A 14,072-nucleotide genomic window follows, 5' to 3' on the forward strand; every position below is an offset into this window, starting at 1 on the left:
CCTGCAGAAGCGGCGTGGATTTCGGGATAATCTCGCTCCCCACTAATCCTCACGGCTCTTCGTAAAGACTTTATAGCTCATTCCATCTAAACCTTACACACCATTTCTCTTCCATGTCCAACAGAAACTAATGAGCGGGAACGTTAACAAGAAAACAAAGAGCCCGATATTAAACAAAGGCCGTCTGTTAGGTCTCTTGAACTAGATCCAGTCCACGTTATAAGAAGCGTACACCACTATTAATTTAATACCAAGCTGCCAATTTTGTGTGTTTTTTGCAGAATGACACAGCCAGATTTTGGCTTCCATGGGACATGGGTGCCGCAGCGGTCGGGGTAGGGGGTGGGTAGAATTCGTCTGGTCATTCCATACCAAATTCCTCAGAGGATTTAATGACGTGCAATGGCGAACAAGCGCTGCTGCTTTGTGGGTCTTTAGTTTTTATTGGAAATCATGTACACTGCGGAGAGTTAAGACGGGTTGTTTGAGATTAGAAACACATGGCCGCCTTCTTCCAGTAACAGTCTTCAGACTACCTATTCCCACAGTGCATTGATGTTAAAGGGGTTGTCTCGCGAAAGCAAGTGGGGGTATACACTTCTGTATGGCCATATTAATGCACTTTGTAATATACATCGTGCATTAAATATGAGCCATACCGAAGTTATTCACTTACCTGTTCCGTTGCTGGCGTCCTCATCTCCATGGCTCCGTCTAATTTCGCTGTCTGCTTGCTTTTTTAGACGCGCTTGCGCAGAAGGGTCTTCTTCTGGTTCGTCCGGGCACGAGTGGAGTTCTGGCTCCGCCCCCTGCTATGCGTCATCGCGTAGCTCCGCCCCGTCACATGTGCCGATTCCAGCCAATCAGGAGGCTGGAATCGGCAATGGAACGCACAGAGCCCATGGTGCACCATGGGAGAAGACCTGCGGTGCACCATGGAAGAAAACCGCAGTGCATCCTTGGGAAAAGAACCGGTGGCCATCTTTGGGAAACGTTTTACAAGTTGATGAAACACAAGAACTGTGAGTAGAAACCTGCTTTAAAAGCCATTAACACTGGTGCATAGTAATGTATGCTTAAGAAAGGGGACTGGGCAAAAAAAATAAAAAAAATCACTGTTGCCTCGAGACAACCCCTTTAAGACTACCAATGTACAATACTTGCTCTTTGATTAGCCAGGTCCCCTCGTGTGATCAGCAATAGACAACCAGAGAGCAGTGTGCATTAAGGTAGGTAGAAAAATTGCTGTAGCCCTTTCAGAAGTTGAAATTGGGGATCAGAAACAGCAATTGGAAGAGCAAGAGAGAACTGCAGGTAATGTATCACTACTGGCCTTGTGACAGAATTTTGTCCTGAAATCAGACGATCGCTTTAAAGGGGTTGTCCCGCGCCGAAACGGGTTTTTTTTTTTTTCCCCAATAGGCGGGGGGGTTCGGCGCGAGACAAACCCAATGCATGTGTTAAAAAAAAAAAAACGTTTAGTACTTACCCGAATCCCCGCGCTGCGGCGACTTCTTCCTTACCTTAGCAAGATGGCCGCCGGGATCTTCACCCACGATGCACCACGGGTCTTCTCCCATGGTGCACCGTGGGCTCTGTGCGGTCCATTGCCGATTCCAGCCTCCTGATTGGCTGGAATCGGCACACGTGACGGGGCGGAGCAACGAGGAGCCGCTCTCCGGCACGAGCGGCCCCATTCACCAGGGAGAAGACCGGACTGCGCAAGTGCGTCTAATCGGGCGATTAGACGCTGAAATTAGACGGCACCATGGAAACGAGGACGCTAGCAACGGAGCAGGTAAGTGAATAACTTCTGTATGGCTCATAATTAATGCACGATGTACATTACAAAGTGCATTAATATGGCCATACAGAAGTGTATAACCCCACTTTCTTTCGCAGGACAACCCCTTTAAGTGTCTTCTACACATAATTCAGGAGGCCTACAGGTGGGATATAACTAAACAGCTGGATAGGTTGATTCTTCAATATTCAATTAACCCAAATTGAGAAATAAGGAGTCAGAGAGGAGCGCAGATGCAAGAAAAGTGAACCATCAGGAATCACCTGCATTCCTGCCCCGATTGCAAACAAAAACGAGGTCTGATTGTTATCCAAGTCATAACAGACAAACTCGATCAGACCACATTAATTCGTAATAAATGCAGAAATCCAGGAAATTCCAGAGGGCTCACTTCTTTCTTGCAACGGTCTAGTAGTTGAATGCCCCTTCTGTAATTCTCTATACCAGCACAGTATAATGTGAGCAGCACCTGCACAGACTTAGGAGAGCACCTAAAAATACAAGTGAGGAACGCAGATTCATAATTCATTATTACTGCGGGATTCGATGGAGACATTAGGTTAGCACACGCCATCTTGTGGCGGAACCATTTACTGCAATACAAGCACATGATCTTGAAAGATCTACAGTCTGGTTACGAATCTTGATATAGCACCAGCTCAGAAACGCATCAGTGTTAATCTCAGATTTACAAGCGTGACATCAGATATCATGCTCACCCGTGTAAATACACCCTAGAGACCACCCATCTGCTATATCCACACAAAACACTGAAGGGGGGCCTGAAAAGTTTGACTTTTCTTACAGCAATGCTACTGAGGGCAAATCAGAACTTCATTCTTCTGCATCGCTAATTACAAAGTCCGGAAACCTCCCGGCTGGAGATACAAGAACCTGCAGTCGCCCTAATTGGCTCGTTCCATACTTCTCACAGTGTGCCGGTGGCAAAGCTAAGAAGACGCAGACGCCGGGCTTGCAAGAGTCGCTCCTATACACAGAGGATACAGGTAGTCTGCGCTAGTAATCTACAAGATCCTGACTCCAGCTGGCAGCCGCACTTTGAAGTTGCTTTCATCATGTCTCACTGAAGCGCGCTGCATCTCCCAGATGATAGCAGCAATACTCAGGCAGGACTCGTTACGCTTTCATTTTAGAACCCATTTCCTTTTAATTAGTATTTAGCTTTGAAAAGGCTCATCCAGATTCCTGCCATTACAATTGTACAGGGTCACAGAAAAAAAAAAAGACAAAACCACAGAAAGCATCAAGTAACCAAACTGTGAAATGTCTTTAGAGAGGTTAATATGACCAATACAGAAAAGAAAAAGCGGGCATTCCCTCAGAACGCACCCATTGTTTTCAATGAGTCTGACCGGATGCGAGGTGCATGTCAGTGCTATGCAGGGAGGGGGAATATACAATTGCCAGGAGGCACCTAAGAGCACAGGTGCCGCTAGGCAATTAGTGCAATTAGCTGTAGCAGTGCCATTTGCAGGGGAGCACCTGCGCTCACAGATGCCACCTAGCAATTGTTAGGAAATCCTTGAGCACTAGCGACTGTGTCTACCACTAGTGTAATAGCATCCTTAAAGGGGTTGTCCCGCGCCGAAACGGGTTTTTTTTTTATTCAATAGGCCCCCCCGTTCGGCGCGAGACAAACCCAATGCATGTGTACTTACCCGAATCCCCGCGCTGCGGCGACTTCCTTACCTTAGCAAGATGGCCGCCGGGATCTTCACCCATGATGCACCGCGGGTCTTCTCCCATGGTGCACCGTGGGCTCTGTGCGGTCCATTGCCGATTCCAGCCTCCTGATTGGCTGGAATCGGCACACGTGACGGGGCGGAGCTACGAGGACCAGCTCTCCGGCACGAGCGGCCCCATTCACCAGGGAGAAGACCGGACTGCGCAAGCGCGTCTAATCCGGCGATTAGATGCTGAAATTAGACGGCACCATGGAGACGAGGACGCTAGCAATGGAACAGGTAAGTGAATAACTTCTGTATGGCTCATAATTAATGCACGATGTACATTACAAAGTGCATTAATATGGCCATACAGAAGTGCTGAACCCAACTTGCTTTCGCGGGACAACCCCTTTAAAACAGGGTCCAGTTGAGGTAGCATTGGCTTACTTTAACCTACCACAGGTTAAAGTAAGCAGTACATATCGCTTTCATTTAGATCAATGGGTAGTTCATGTAAATGCATGGCCATTCCAGGTCCTCCAGAGCTATTCTTTGTAGCCATTACTGACTGGTTGATAAAGGGGACCTGAACGCCTTCAATAGCTAAAAGATCCCTACAATGGCATTTCAAAATACACTGAATAGTCACTTTATTAGAGATACAAGTCTTTTCATGACTGCAGCTTCCATGTATGGAAAATAGAAGATCCCTTACCTAATGGAAAAAAATGGTACAAACAGCATGAAACAGACCCATCCTGTCAGGTTAATCTGCAACAACCACAAGCAGCTTCCTGTCCGCATGGGCCAATAATCTCCTGCAGAACCTAGTTGAATCGCTGTGGTCCTGAAGGTCAGAGGCGGTCCAAAAGCCTAATAAAGTGGCCCATGTATGTTTTTAATCCAGACAACTTCTTTAAATCAGGTACGGTAAGTCTGAGAAGAATCAGAGTGCAACTTAAGTGTATTAGGAACTTTGCTTGAGGGAACTGAAGTCACATATGGAAATGGCACAGGACCAAACATGTCTCTTTTGCCGACATGGAACACTGATGAAAAGTTGTGCTGCAGGGAAGACAACAGTGAATGTGTCTAGAGAGACAAGATCAGGTTTTGAACTTTCTTTAGCGGTGCGGACACAGTTCTGTGAAGGTCTTCGCTCTAGCTGCAGATCTGGGATCATAAGGATCTGCGGTGCTGCCAATTCATTCATACAGCCAAATATTAATCAGACCCATAGTGGTGGCTACGAGCCACTGGGACTTAACAACTTTACTCTATTAGTGGAGAAAGGCTGGTCCACATGGGCGGGTTGTATTCCGCACACGGAATCCATCTGCCCCGGCTGGTGACCCCGTGCACCTCATTTTCTCTGTAATTCGGATGACCACGGTTGATCTCCGTCAGTCGTGTGCAGTACAGATTTTCCCCCCCAAATCTTTGTTTCATGCGCCGTCGCTAAGCGATGACGCGCGTACCCGCAGCCTATCCGCAATGTCAATTACTGAGGGGCTGCAGGTCAAACAGCTTCTATTGACTTCAATGGAAAACGTCCGTACGGAAATGGTAATCGCCGCCTGATCATCTGAGCGAATGTGCAAATATTCTATTCTTTTAACGAGTGTAGAATACCTCGGATGGTCCGCGCAGCTGACGATCGCGGACTTCGCTATAGAAACTCGGTCGTGCCAGACTGGCCAAAGATGGGAGATAAAAACAGGAGTAGATGAGTCACAATTACTGGACCTGGAAGTTACTAAGGAGTTCACTGGAGGGTTTGATGTTTACAAGCGGCTGAGATCAATATCTGATGTAAGCCTACGGCAGAGATCATGTCTCCTTACTGACTGATCCGTAAACACGGCTGCAGGCTCATATATACAGCAGCAGGCACGTGCCCACCGACAGTTTATGAATGGGAATATACCATACAAATGCTTTATATAAACCAGAAATACAACAGCGACTACAAGAATTTGATGAATGCAACTAAAATTCACTTCCCAGCCACAGAGTAAGTGGGGGCGCTGTTCCCTCGTATCTCCCAGGCACAATCATTTAGCAGCAGAGAGAATAAAGTATTATCCTGGATCTGGATTTGTCAATATTGCAAGGCAGAACATTACAAAGTATCTAGGTGGATGGAAAGTTCCAAGATTTTTTAAATAAGTGATTGGACCATGGCCCAGAAAGGTACAAGTAGGTCACCATGCCAAAGAATCTGCAACAATGTCCCCGGGAACGTTTGACACCTCCAACACCCATCAGGGATGGCTGGATGAAGTTTATGGAGCGGCTCTGGCAGCATTTCTCCATATCATTTTGCCAGGAGGCCAACAGAGGTTCTTTAAAAGGCAATATTCCCATTTAAGCATAGAATTACGTGAGCCCCGTCCAAAAGGGAAGCCATGCATAAATGAGTAAATAGCCAAAATCAGGGGCAGGGCAGTGGGTTAAGGAAGGATGAGGGACAAGCACTGCAGGGAGTTACACCTGTTCCGCAAAGTGCCAGTCACACAGCTAGCCGAGCCATAGAAGCAGAACAATCCAACAAACCCGTGTACGCCCTTGGTTCAACCATCAGCGGGGGTCTCAGCAGCAGGCCACCACCCATCAACACTTTTAGCATGTCTGTAAGGCATGTCAAATGTTCATTAAAAGTGCTTTTACAAGCAACTCTGGTCCTCGGACAGAATCTACACAAGCGTATCTGAAGTTGCTTATTTCGTATACAATACACGGTAAATCACAAGAATTCACATACATTGATTTCCACTCTTCTTACTCAGAGGAGTATATTCACTGCATATAACACGTAAAATAGAACGCAGCATGTTCAACTTTACCACATTATGCACGACAGCGCTATTCTTTATAGGTGCGTACAAAACCGCTGTACATTGTAATTGCATTGCGAATGTGCTGCGTCTTTACACAATGTTGCTTAGAGACAATAGAATGTTACCAAAAAAAAAAGCAGGGAGCCGATGCAGGACAGCGTGAGAGATATGTTGTTATGCGCAGGCCAATCACGACGATGTGCTGTTCCACAACCTGGTAAAATGCTGCAATTTACCATACGTTTGTGTATATATACACACACCAAATATCAAACTACTAAAGACTGTATGTATGCATGCATGCTTCTCATGCCCCGCCCCTGGTGATGTCATCGCAGGTCCTACAACATATAAAACACGGAGTCTGACTGACAGAAGAACAACAAAGTTACGGCTCTTGGAAGGGGAGAACAAAAAAAACACTGAGAATACAACTAAACCGTTAATATCTCAGACACAACTCAGCGGTCCTGACAGAAGACACTGACCTACCACTACCACAGAAATCCGGTGGGCTGAGGGACCTGTAGTTATGTCACTGCTGTGGGTGGAGCCATTGTGCAGTTCGGTAAAAGATCCGCTGGGCTGAAGGACCAGCAGTGATGTCACTGCTGTGGGAGGAGCCATTGTGTTTGGTAGAAAGTACTGTATACTGATAAGCCGACAGCGGCCACCAGCACCTGTGATGACGTCACTGTCATGTGATCACCTGTGTGGGTGGAGTCAGGGATCACATGAGCAGGGGCTGATCACTGTATCCAGGAGTCTGCCGAGCTGGTGATGACTGGAAATCAGCATGGATGTACCACAGCTGTGTATAGTGTGTGCGAATCAGGATGCATGCAGTAGAGCTGTGTGTGATGTGTGGGGATCATAATGGATGTAGCACAGTCGTGTGGCGCATTGCACCACCAGAAACACGGGTACTATCAATTCCCTAATAATTACCAGTACTATTTTAACGTCAAGTGCTGCATCAACCGAAAAGGACGACAGGATGAGTTTTTACAGGGTTCTCGTTACCCAAAATTGAGTGACCGTTTCCTTTACTCCAAAGCCATGTTAGCATGGGGAAGATATATTGCAGATTTTCGTGTGGGCCTGCCACATGAAAAAAAAAAGGCAGTGGCATGTAGAGTCTATGCGATGCAGAAGAGATGAACACAAAACCTATACACAAACTGACATGTAGAATGTCAATAATAGCAGTGGGGATTCTGAGAGAATTGCACCTCTAATTGGGGGGGGGGGGGTTCATTTCTGCACAGAGTCTTTACCAAATGTTTGGCTTGACATGGATTTTACACTGTGGAATGTCCACTCAGTAGTAGTCTCCACCCCATGCGGACGTAAAAGACTTCCTTTTAGGCTGGCAGGTAGAGATGAGAATATGAATATATCCTAAAAATATTCTAATTATAGCAATTCTGATTATATTATCCCTATAGAGAGTCTGGAGGCAGCGGGCACCCAATGGGTACATCCAATGGCATTGCTATAAAAGCAGTGCTCAGGACCGCTGCGCTGGAGCGAGGGAAGTGGCAGCGAGTATAACAGCTTCCAGTGTGTATATAATCACAGTCTGTATTGAAAGAAACAATGTTACAATTCTCCTTATTTCCCTACAGTGTATAACAAAGCCTACATTCATATCTGCTGTTGATACCCGCTGTGCAAGTTGTGCCACCCCACCCGTCCCATCCTCCGCAGTGTATAGGTAAATACATCATACACTCCTAGAACCACAATGCAGTCTCATCACCCACAAAGATGCCAGAAGCTTTTTCTAGAAAGGTCAGTCAGTAACATATAGTCGCATTTAACCCTTTCCAATCCACTGTCTGACGTCTAAAGACATTCTGATTGAAGGCTGTACAGCGCCGATGTCTAAAGACATCCGGAAGGGTATTCTTACTGTATATTACTGGCCACTCTGTTGTCGGGGGCCACTCCAGCATGTCCCATACCGCAGTACTGGCTCTAGCCAGCAGATGGCGCCATTGTAGAATGGCAAAAAGAATAAGCCCCCTAGGAAACCTTGAATCCAAAATTGGATTGCAAAGGGTTAAACCCAACGATGGCACAATATGTGCTGCCATACAGCCAAATGTGAGAAACTAATACGCTATACAAGGGGTCATGTGACCAAACATTGTAACATGAGGCAAGCAATCCTTTTTTATGGAAACTAAGAAATGATTGATGCCGATTTTCCATGCGGGACTCTGTTCATCAGCAGTTAATCAGTTGGGGTCCCCACCAATCAGCTGACTTGTGAGGAAGGCGCTTGGGTGATCGCCACCATCACTTCTAGTAATCAGCATGGTGGCTGTGCTGGGTATCACAGCTCAGGCCAGTCACTTAACTAGGACTGAGCCACGTGACATCAGATGTCAGAGGCGGCCTCTAGTCATCTGATTGGGGAGGGGGTCTGTTAATTAGGATGCTTCCAATCACAAGTTGAGAACCTATTTTACAGATAAGGTCTTCAGTAGTTTAGTCGTAGAAGACCCCTTTAAATCGTGGACCACCACCTTAACATGGTCTCGGTCCCTTGGTTGTAGCGATGGGCCATGAACACGGCGGTGTAACTTTACACTCCAGACAATGATATGGCAATACTCCGGGACCTCAAGTCATGAAATCTGAGCAGCGTCCATCTTCTTTGAGAACTTATCAGACGTTTGCAGGATGAATGGAGGGAAATACCAGCTGAAGTGAATCAGACGGTAGTAAAAAAGTATGCCACCAAGCATATCATTAGGGCCACAGGAGCCCCACTGAGTGTTAGCATATGTAAAATCCTGCTTTCCGCTCTTGCTCGGGTGCCTGACTACTTTCAGCAGGCTAGTTATGTGCCATGTAGAACGTAGCTGAATGGAGACATTTGGGGTGAGATCATTAGATTTTGGTGATATTTGAAAAAAAAAAAAAGGGGGGGGGGATTTGAGAAAAAAAAGCAACTTTCCAAAAGAATGCCGAAAAGATAGAAAACGGCACAAACTCTAGTGCAGTTTTTTTTTTAGGGTGGACTTACGCATTTTACGCCAACCAATGCCACATAAGGGTACGTGCACACAGGCGTTAGGGAAGTAGCGCCCAAGATTCACAGGTGCGCCTCGGATCAGACAGAACACGGACACCGCACCCAATGGGCTGGGCACCGCACGCTGACACGGGCTGGTCTAGTCCAAAAACCGGTCAAGAATAGGAAACGCCAATTTTTTATTTTAACTCCACTTATTCATTTCTATCCAATTTTCTGACGGATGTTCTGGTCAAGACAAAAAAAATAATAATAATCCCAGTATCCTGAAGAAACACCAAATGTTACTAAACCTCCCCAAAAATGGTGCATCTATTATACAGCAGAGCTATACATTACCGTATATACATATATGCATGCGCAGCAGACACGTCCGGTAACGTCCCGCAGCCCCGTCTCCTCACACTCCCCTCCCCGTCACCTGCACACATGCAGCGGCTCCACTCACCCAGGCTGCCGGCGAACCCGTCCATCTTGTGCTGGCTCCCGGTGGTGTGCGCGTCCCGTACAGCTGCGGCAGGCGGGCAGGAAGCGGCGCCTTCCTGGATAGGGCTGAGCGGGGGAGTCTCTCTCATTCAGTCCGCACGCAGGAGACGGCGGACACGTCCGTGGACGACTGGTCAGTGCGCTCCGTGCACAGTGCGAGCTATGTGGCTGCTCCTCTTCCTCCTGCCGCTCCCGCCTCCTGCAGCGCTGCCCCGACTTAGACACGCCTACTAGTGTCTGTCTTCCTTTTTTTCTCTTTTTTTTTTCAATTAGTCATAACTTTATTGTAAGTGTCTGTTCTCACACAGTCATAGGCTCCGCAGTAAGAGAAAAATATACATACAGACAGGGTTTTTGTTTCTTAAGAGAAAGACAAATACAGTAATTTGTAATAATAATGGTGGACGCAGTCATTAAATGGAAATGCCATGGAGCTATACTAAAATGAAAGGGGGAAAAAAACTCACTTTGTTGCCCATAGCAACCAATCACAGCGCAACTTTCATTTCGGATTCTGCTCTGAAAAAATGAAAGCTGCACTGTGATTGGTTGTTATGTGAAAGCTGCCCTGTGATCGGTTGCTATGTAAAAAGTTGCTTTGTTGTTGCTATGGGAAACAAAGACAAGTATTTTTTTTAGTTTTTATGAATGGCCATTTAGACCAGAGCTGCAACTGATGCAAAATCACACACAGCCACCATTTTTTATCAACACATTGAAAAACTGTACTAATTGATAAAGAGCATAATCAAGGAGCCTTTTACAGCAATAATTGTTCCTGCGGAACGATCATCGCTCAGTGAATGGCGGCAGAGCGGGGCTGGGGATCGTTCCGGCCTGCCGCCTCGATTCGCAGAAAACAGGCAGCCGTTCATAAGTGATACTGCCTATTTACGGGCCGATCGTCGTTCAGATTTCTGCATTCATAAGGGCATAAACTGACTTTTGCGCGGGTGAAACTCACACCCCATAAAATGTGACGAAGCAAAGCCATTTTTTTCAATAGGTTCGTTCTCATGAGCGTGTTTCTCAAGCGCAAATCCTGCGTGCGAGACAAGACAGGCCTTGCCCTATGTTTCTGTGTGTTACGCACAAAGCTGCCATTGATGTCTATGGCAGTTTAAAAAAAGGGAGGGGGAGGGAGTTACTCTGCGTGGCCCTAATTTGGCGTTTAAATGCCACTCTATTGCCCGGAAAGGGAGTAACACGCGCAAATGTGAACTAGTATTCCGAGCGCAAAAATTACAGTACTATGCGCTGGCATGTGCGTATCAGCCCGTTTCTCGCCATCTCCCAACCTAGTTCATGCGCGTATTTGCACATACGTTCGTCTGTACAAGCCCTAAACTGAACGAACGAGAAGCAGGCGAATTCTCATTCGTCTTTCAGTCGTTGCATGCATTTACACTAAACGATAATCGTTCCGATTCTCGCTGGACGATTGATCGGCTCGCGTAAAAGGCGCCTGCACACGAACTGGTCGGAATCCACCTCCAGGAGCCCGCAGCAGAATCCAACCCTGTGTCCGGTCGGCGACTCTGCGTGCCTGCCATTTTTCTTCTTCATCTGTACCGCGGATGGCTGCAGCGAGCCGCCGTTGGACATGCACATCACAGATTTTCTTTCAAATCAGTCTTTTTCTCGCAACCTTTCCGCCATGTCATTTGTGGAAGGGCCACAGGTCGGACCATTAAACTTCAATGGAAGCCGTCTACGCTGAATCCATGCAAAAATAGAACATCCTGTGATTTTTTTTTCTGCGAACAGAAATCGCAATCGCTGTCCGCTCGTGTGAACGGACATGAGAATGTTCTGTTTTTGCTAATGGATGCGGAATGCCCCGGATCATCCGCACGGGTGGCGATCGCAGATTCCGCAATCCAAATCCGTTCGTAGGACAGATACTGATATGAACTCATTCCCATCTGTCAGCTATAAAATGGTAATTACAGTCATGATAACCTGCTCTATTACCACCAGTTTAAAAATAAAAATTGCGCGTGTATCTATTTTTTTTCACGGACAGTAGAAAAAAATCCCCCATTTTTACAGAGAGCATTTCCAGACGGTTGGCAACCCTGATTCAGTCCTAACAATGCACTACTGTAGCGCCAAGTGAGCAGCCAGTGAGGCGTATCCGTGGACATAGGTCATTGCCTATGTGCTCCGGTTAGCCTGTATCTGCTGTGTGCATATGCTATATGTGTAAACAGCAAATAAATAGTAATCAAGGTATGATGAAAAGTTCAACAGTTTTCTAGTATACTTTGTGAATCAGTCCCTTACGGATTTTTAAATCCCTGCATGCTGTCAGCTTTAATTATATACATCAGCAAACTCATTTATCACTTAAAGGGATTTTCCAGGACTTTACTATTGATGACCTATTGTCACGAAAGGTCATTAATAGTTGCTGAACTAATAAAAAAAAAGCACTTTTAAATGTGTGATCCCTGGGAGTCCCATAGACATCAACCTGGGATCCTTTCATAGAGTGATGGGGCCTGCTTTTTGAGGGTGTGACCAACCTAGAGGGTGTGACCAGTTTTGGAAACTAGAATGCAATGGATCTTACATATAGATGCAACATTGATGTGACTCAATCAGAGAGAGAATACACAATGACACTGAGTGACTCACAGGTGACATTCTCTGGACTTGTTCATTTTCTTCTCCATCTGCTCCAGACCTTCACGACTTCTCCAGCTAATTCATGCTGCAGATTTTGCAGCCCAGATGTCTTTGGTTCTTTTGAAAACAATAGCACCACACACTGTGTCTGGGGGGAAACAGCTCTACAGACTGTGCCTTCTAAGATAAATTATAATACACTGTGCCCCCAGAAAAAAATATAACCTACAATGTGTCACCTGAAATTATTTGTAATCTACACTATTCCCCACAAGCATTAATTATCTTCTTTCTTCTCCATCTTGGCCCAGACTGCCATGAAGACTTCTTCCAGCCACAACTCATGTCTAAGCACAGTGCCCATCCTGCTGTTCCCCTCAGTGCTTCCTATACAGTAATAGTTCTCATACTGTGCCCACCAAAAATAATAATGTTCTCTTTCTGATCTCACAGTCATTACTTTCGTCTTTTGTAGCCATCACAATCCTTAGTTCCTCCTCTTGTGATCCGCAGTTTTTACTTCCACCTCTTAATTGACTTAATACAGTAAAATACAAAAAAAAAGAAAATAATCACCCCTTTTTCTCTCCCCTGCTGCCACCACAGACTCCATCCTGTGACTTCTGCCAGTCTCAGCTAGCCACCTGCAGTCAGTCATCACATGACAAATGTAGCCAATTCAGTGATTGGCTGACGTGGTCATATGCTCAGATCATGTGACTACGCATCCAGGAAGTGACGGACATTAGTGGGACAATGGCTGAAGCCGCCAGGGATAGCAAAAGAAGTATACATCAAATTCTTAAAATTTTTCTAACCACTTCCGAAAGGACCGAGTCAAGGGGAGAAGGGCCCCAAAACCTTTGTGTCTCCCTGGAAATCCGAGTGACTTGACATATCTGGGATCCAACCGCTGCTATCCCAAGAACAGCTAATCCCAAATCTCTTTTAGTGAATTGAGTACGTATGCATGAGCACAGCTTCATTCACTGTCTATACCACTGTTTCGCAACTCCAGTGCTCAAGGCACCCCAAGAGGTCATGTTTTCTGGATTTCCTCAGTATTGCACAGATGATATAATTATTGTCAGTGTTGCCACAGGTGTGGTGTAGAGTGTAGGGGCAGCAGAAATGCAGTCCTACGCTCTCGCTCACGACCTGAAGGTTGTGAGTTCAATCCCTACTTGGTTCAGGTAACCAGCTCAAGGTTGACTCAGCCTTCCATCCTTCAGTAAAATGAGTAGCCTGTAGAGATGAGCGAGCGTACTCGCTAAGGCAAACTACTTGAGCGAGTAGTGCCTTATGCGAGTACCTGCCCACTCGTTTCTAAAGATTCGGGTGCCGGCAGGGGAGAGCGGTGAGTTTCGGGAGTGAGCAGGGGGAGCGGGGGGAGAGAGTGAGAGAGACATCTTCCCCCCCGTTCCTCCCTGCTCTCCCCCGCAGCTCATCGCCCCCCACCGGCACGCAAATCTTTATTGACGAGCGGGCAGGTACTCGCATAAGGCACTACTTGCTCGAGTAGTTTGCCTTAGCGAGTATGCTTGCTCATCTCTAGTAGCCAACATAGTGGGGGGGGG

General features: G+C 46.4%; 1 protein-coding gene across 1 annotated transcript in view; it reads right to left on the reverse strand.

The window, feature by feature from the left end:
* Positions 1–10,065, reverse strand: part of EML4 (EMAP like 4) — a 157,429-nt gene extending 147,364 nt beyond the window's left edge. The window contains exon 1 of the mRNA XM_066595575.1: positions 9,827–10,065. Coding sequence (XP_066451672.1) covers positions 9,827–9,953 — 127 coding nt within the window. The 5' untranslated portion in view covers positions 9,954–10,065. The remainder of the gene's footprint in view (positions 1–9,826) is intronic.
* Between the last annotated feature and the right edge of the window lie 4,007 nt (positions 10,066–14,072).

Source organism: Eleutherodactylus coqui, chromosome 3 (genome assembly GCF_035609145.1).
Source record: "Eleutherodactylus coqui strain aEleCoq1 chromosome 3, aEleCoq1.hap1, whole genome shotgun sequence".
NCBI lineage: Eukaryota > Metazoa > Chordata > Amphibia > Anura > Eleutherodactylidae > Eleutherodactylus > Eleutherodactylus coqui.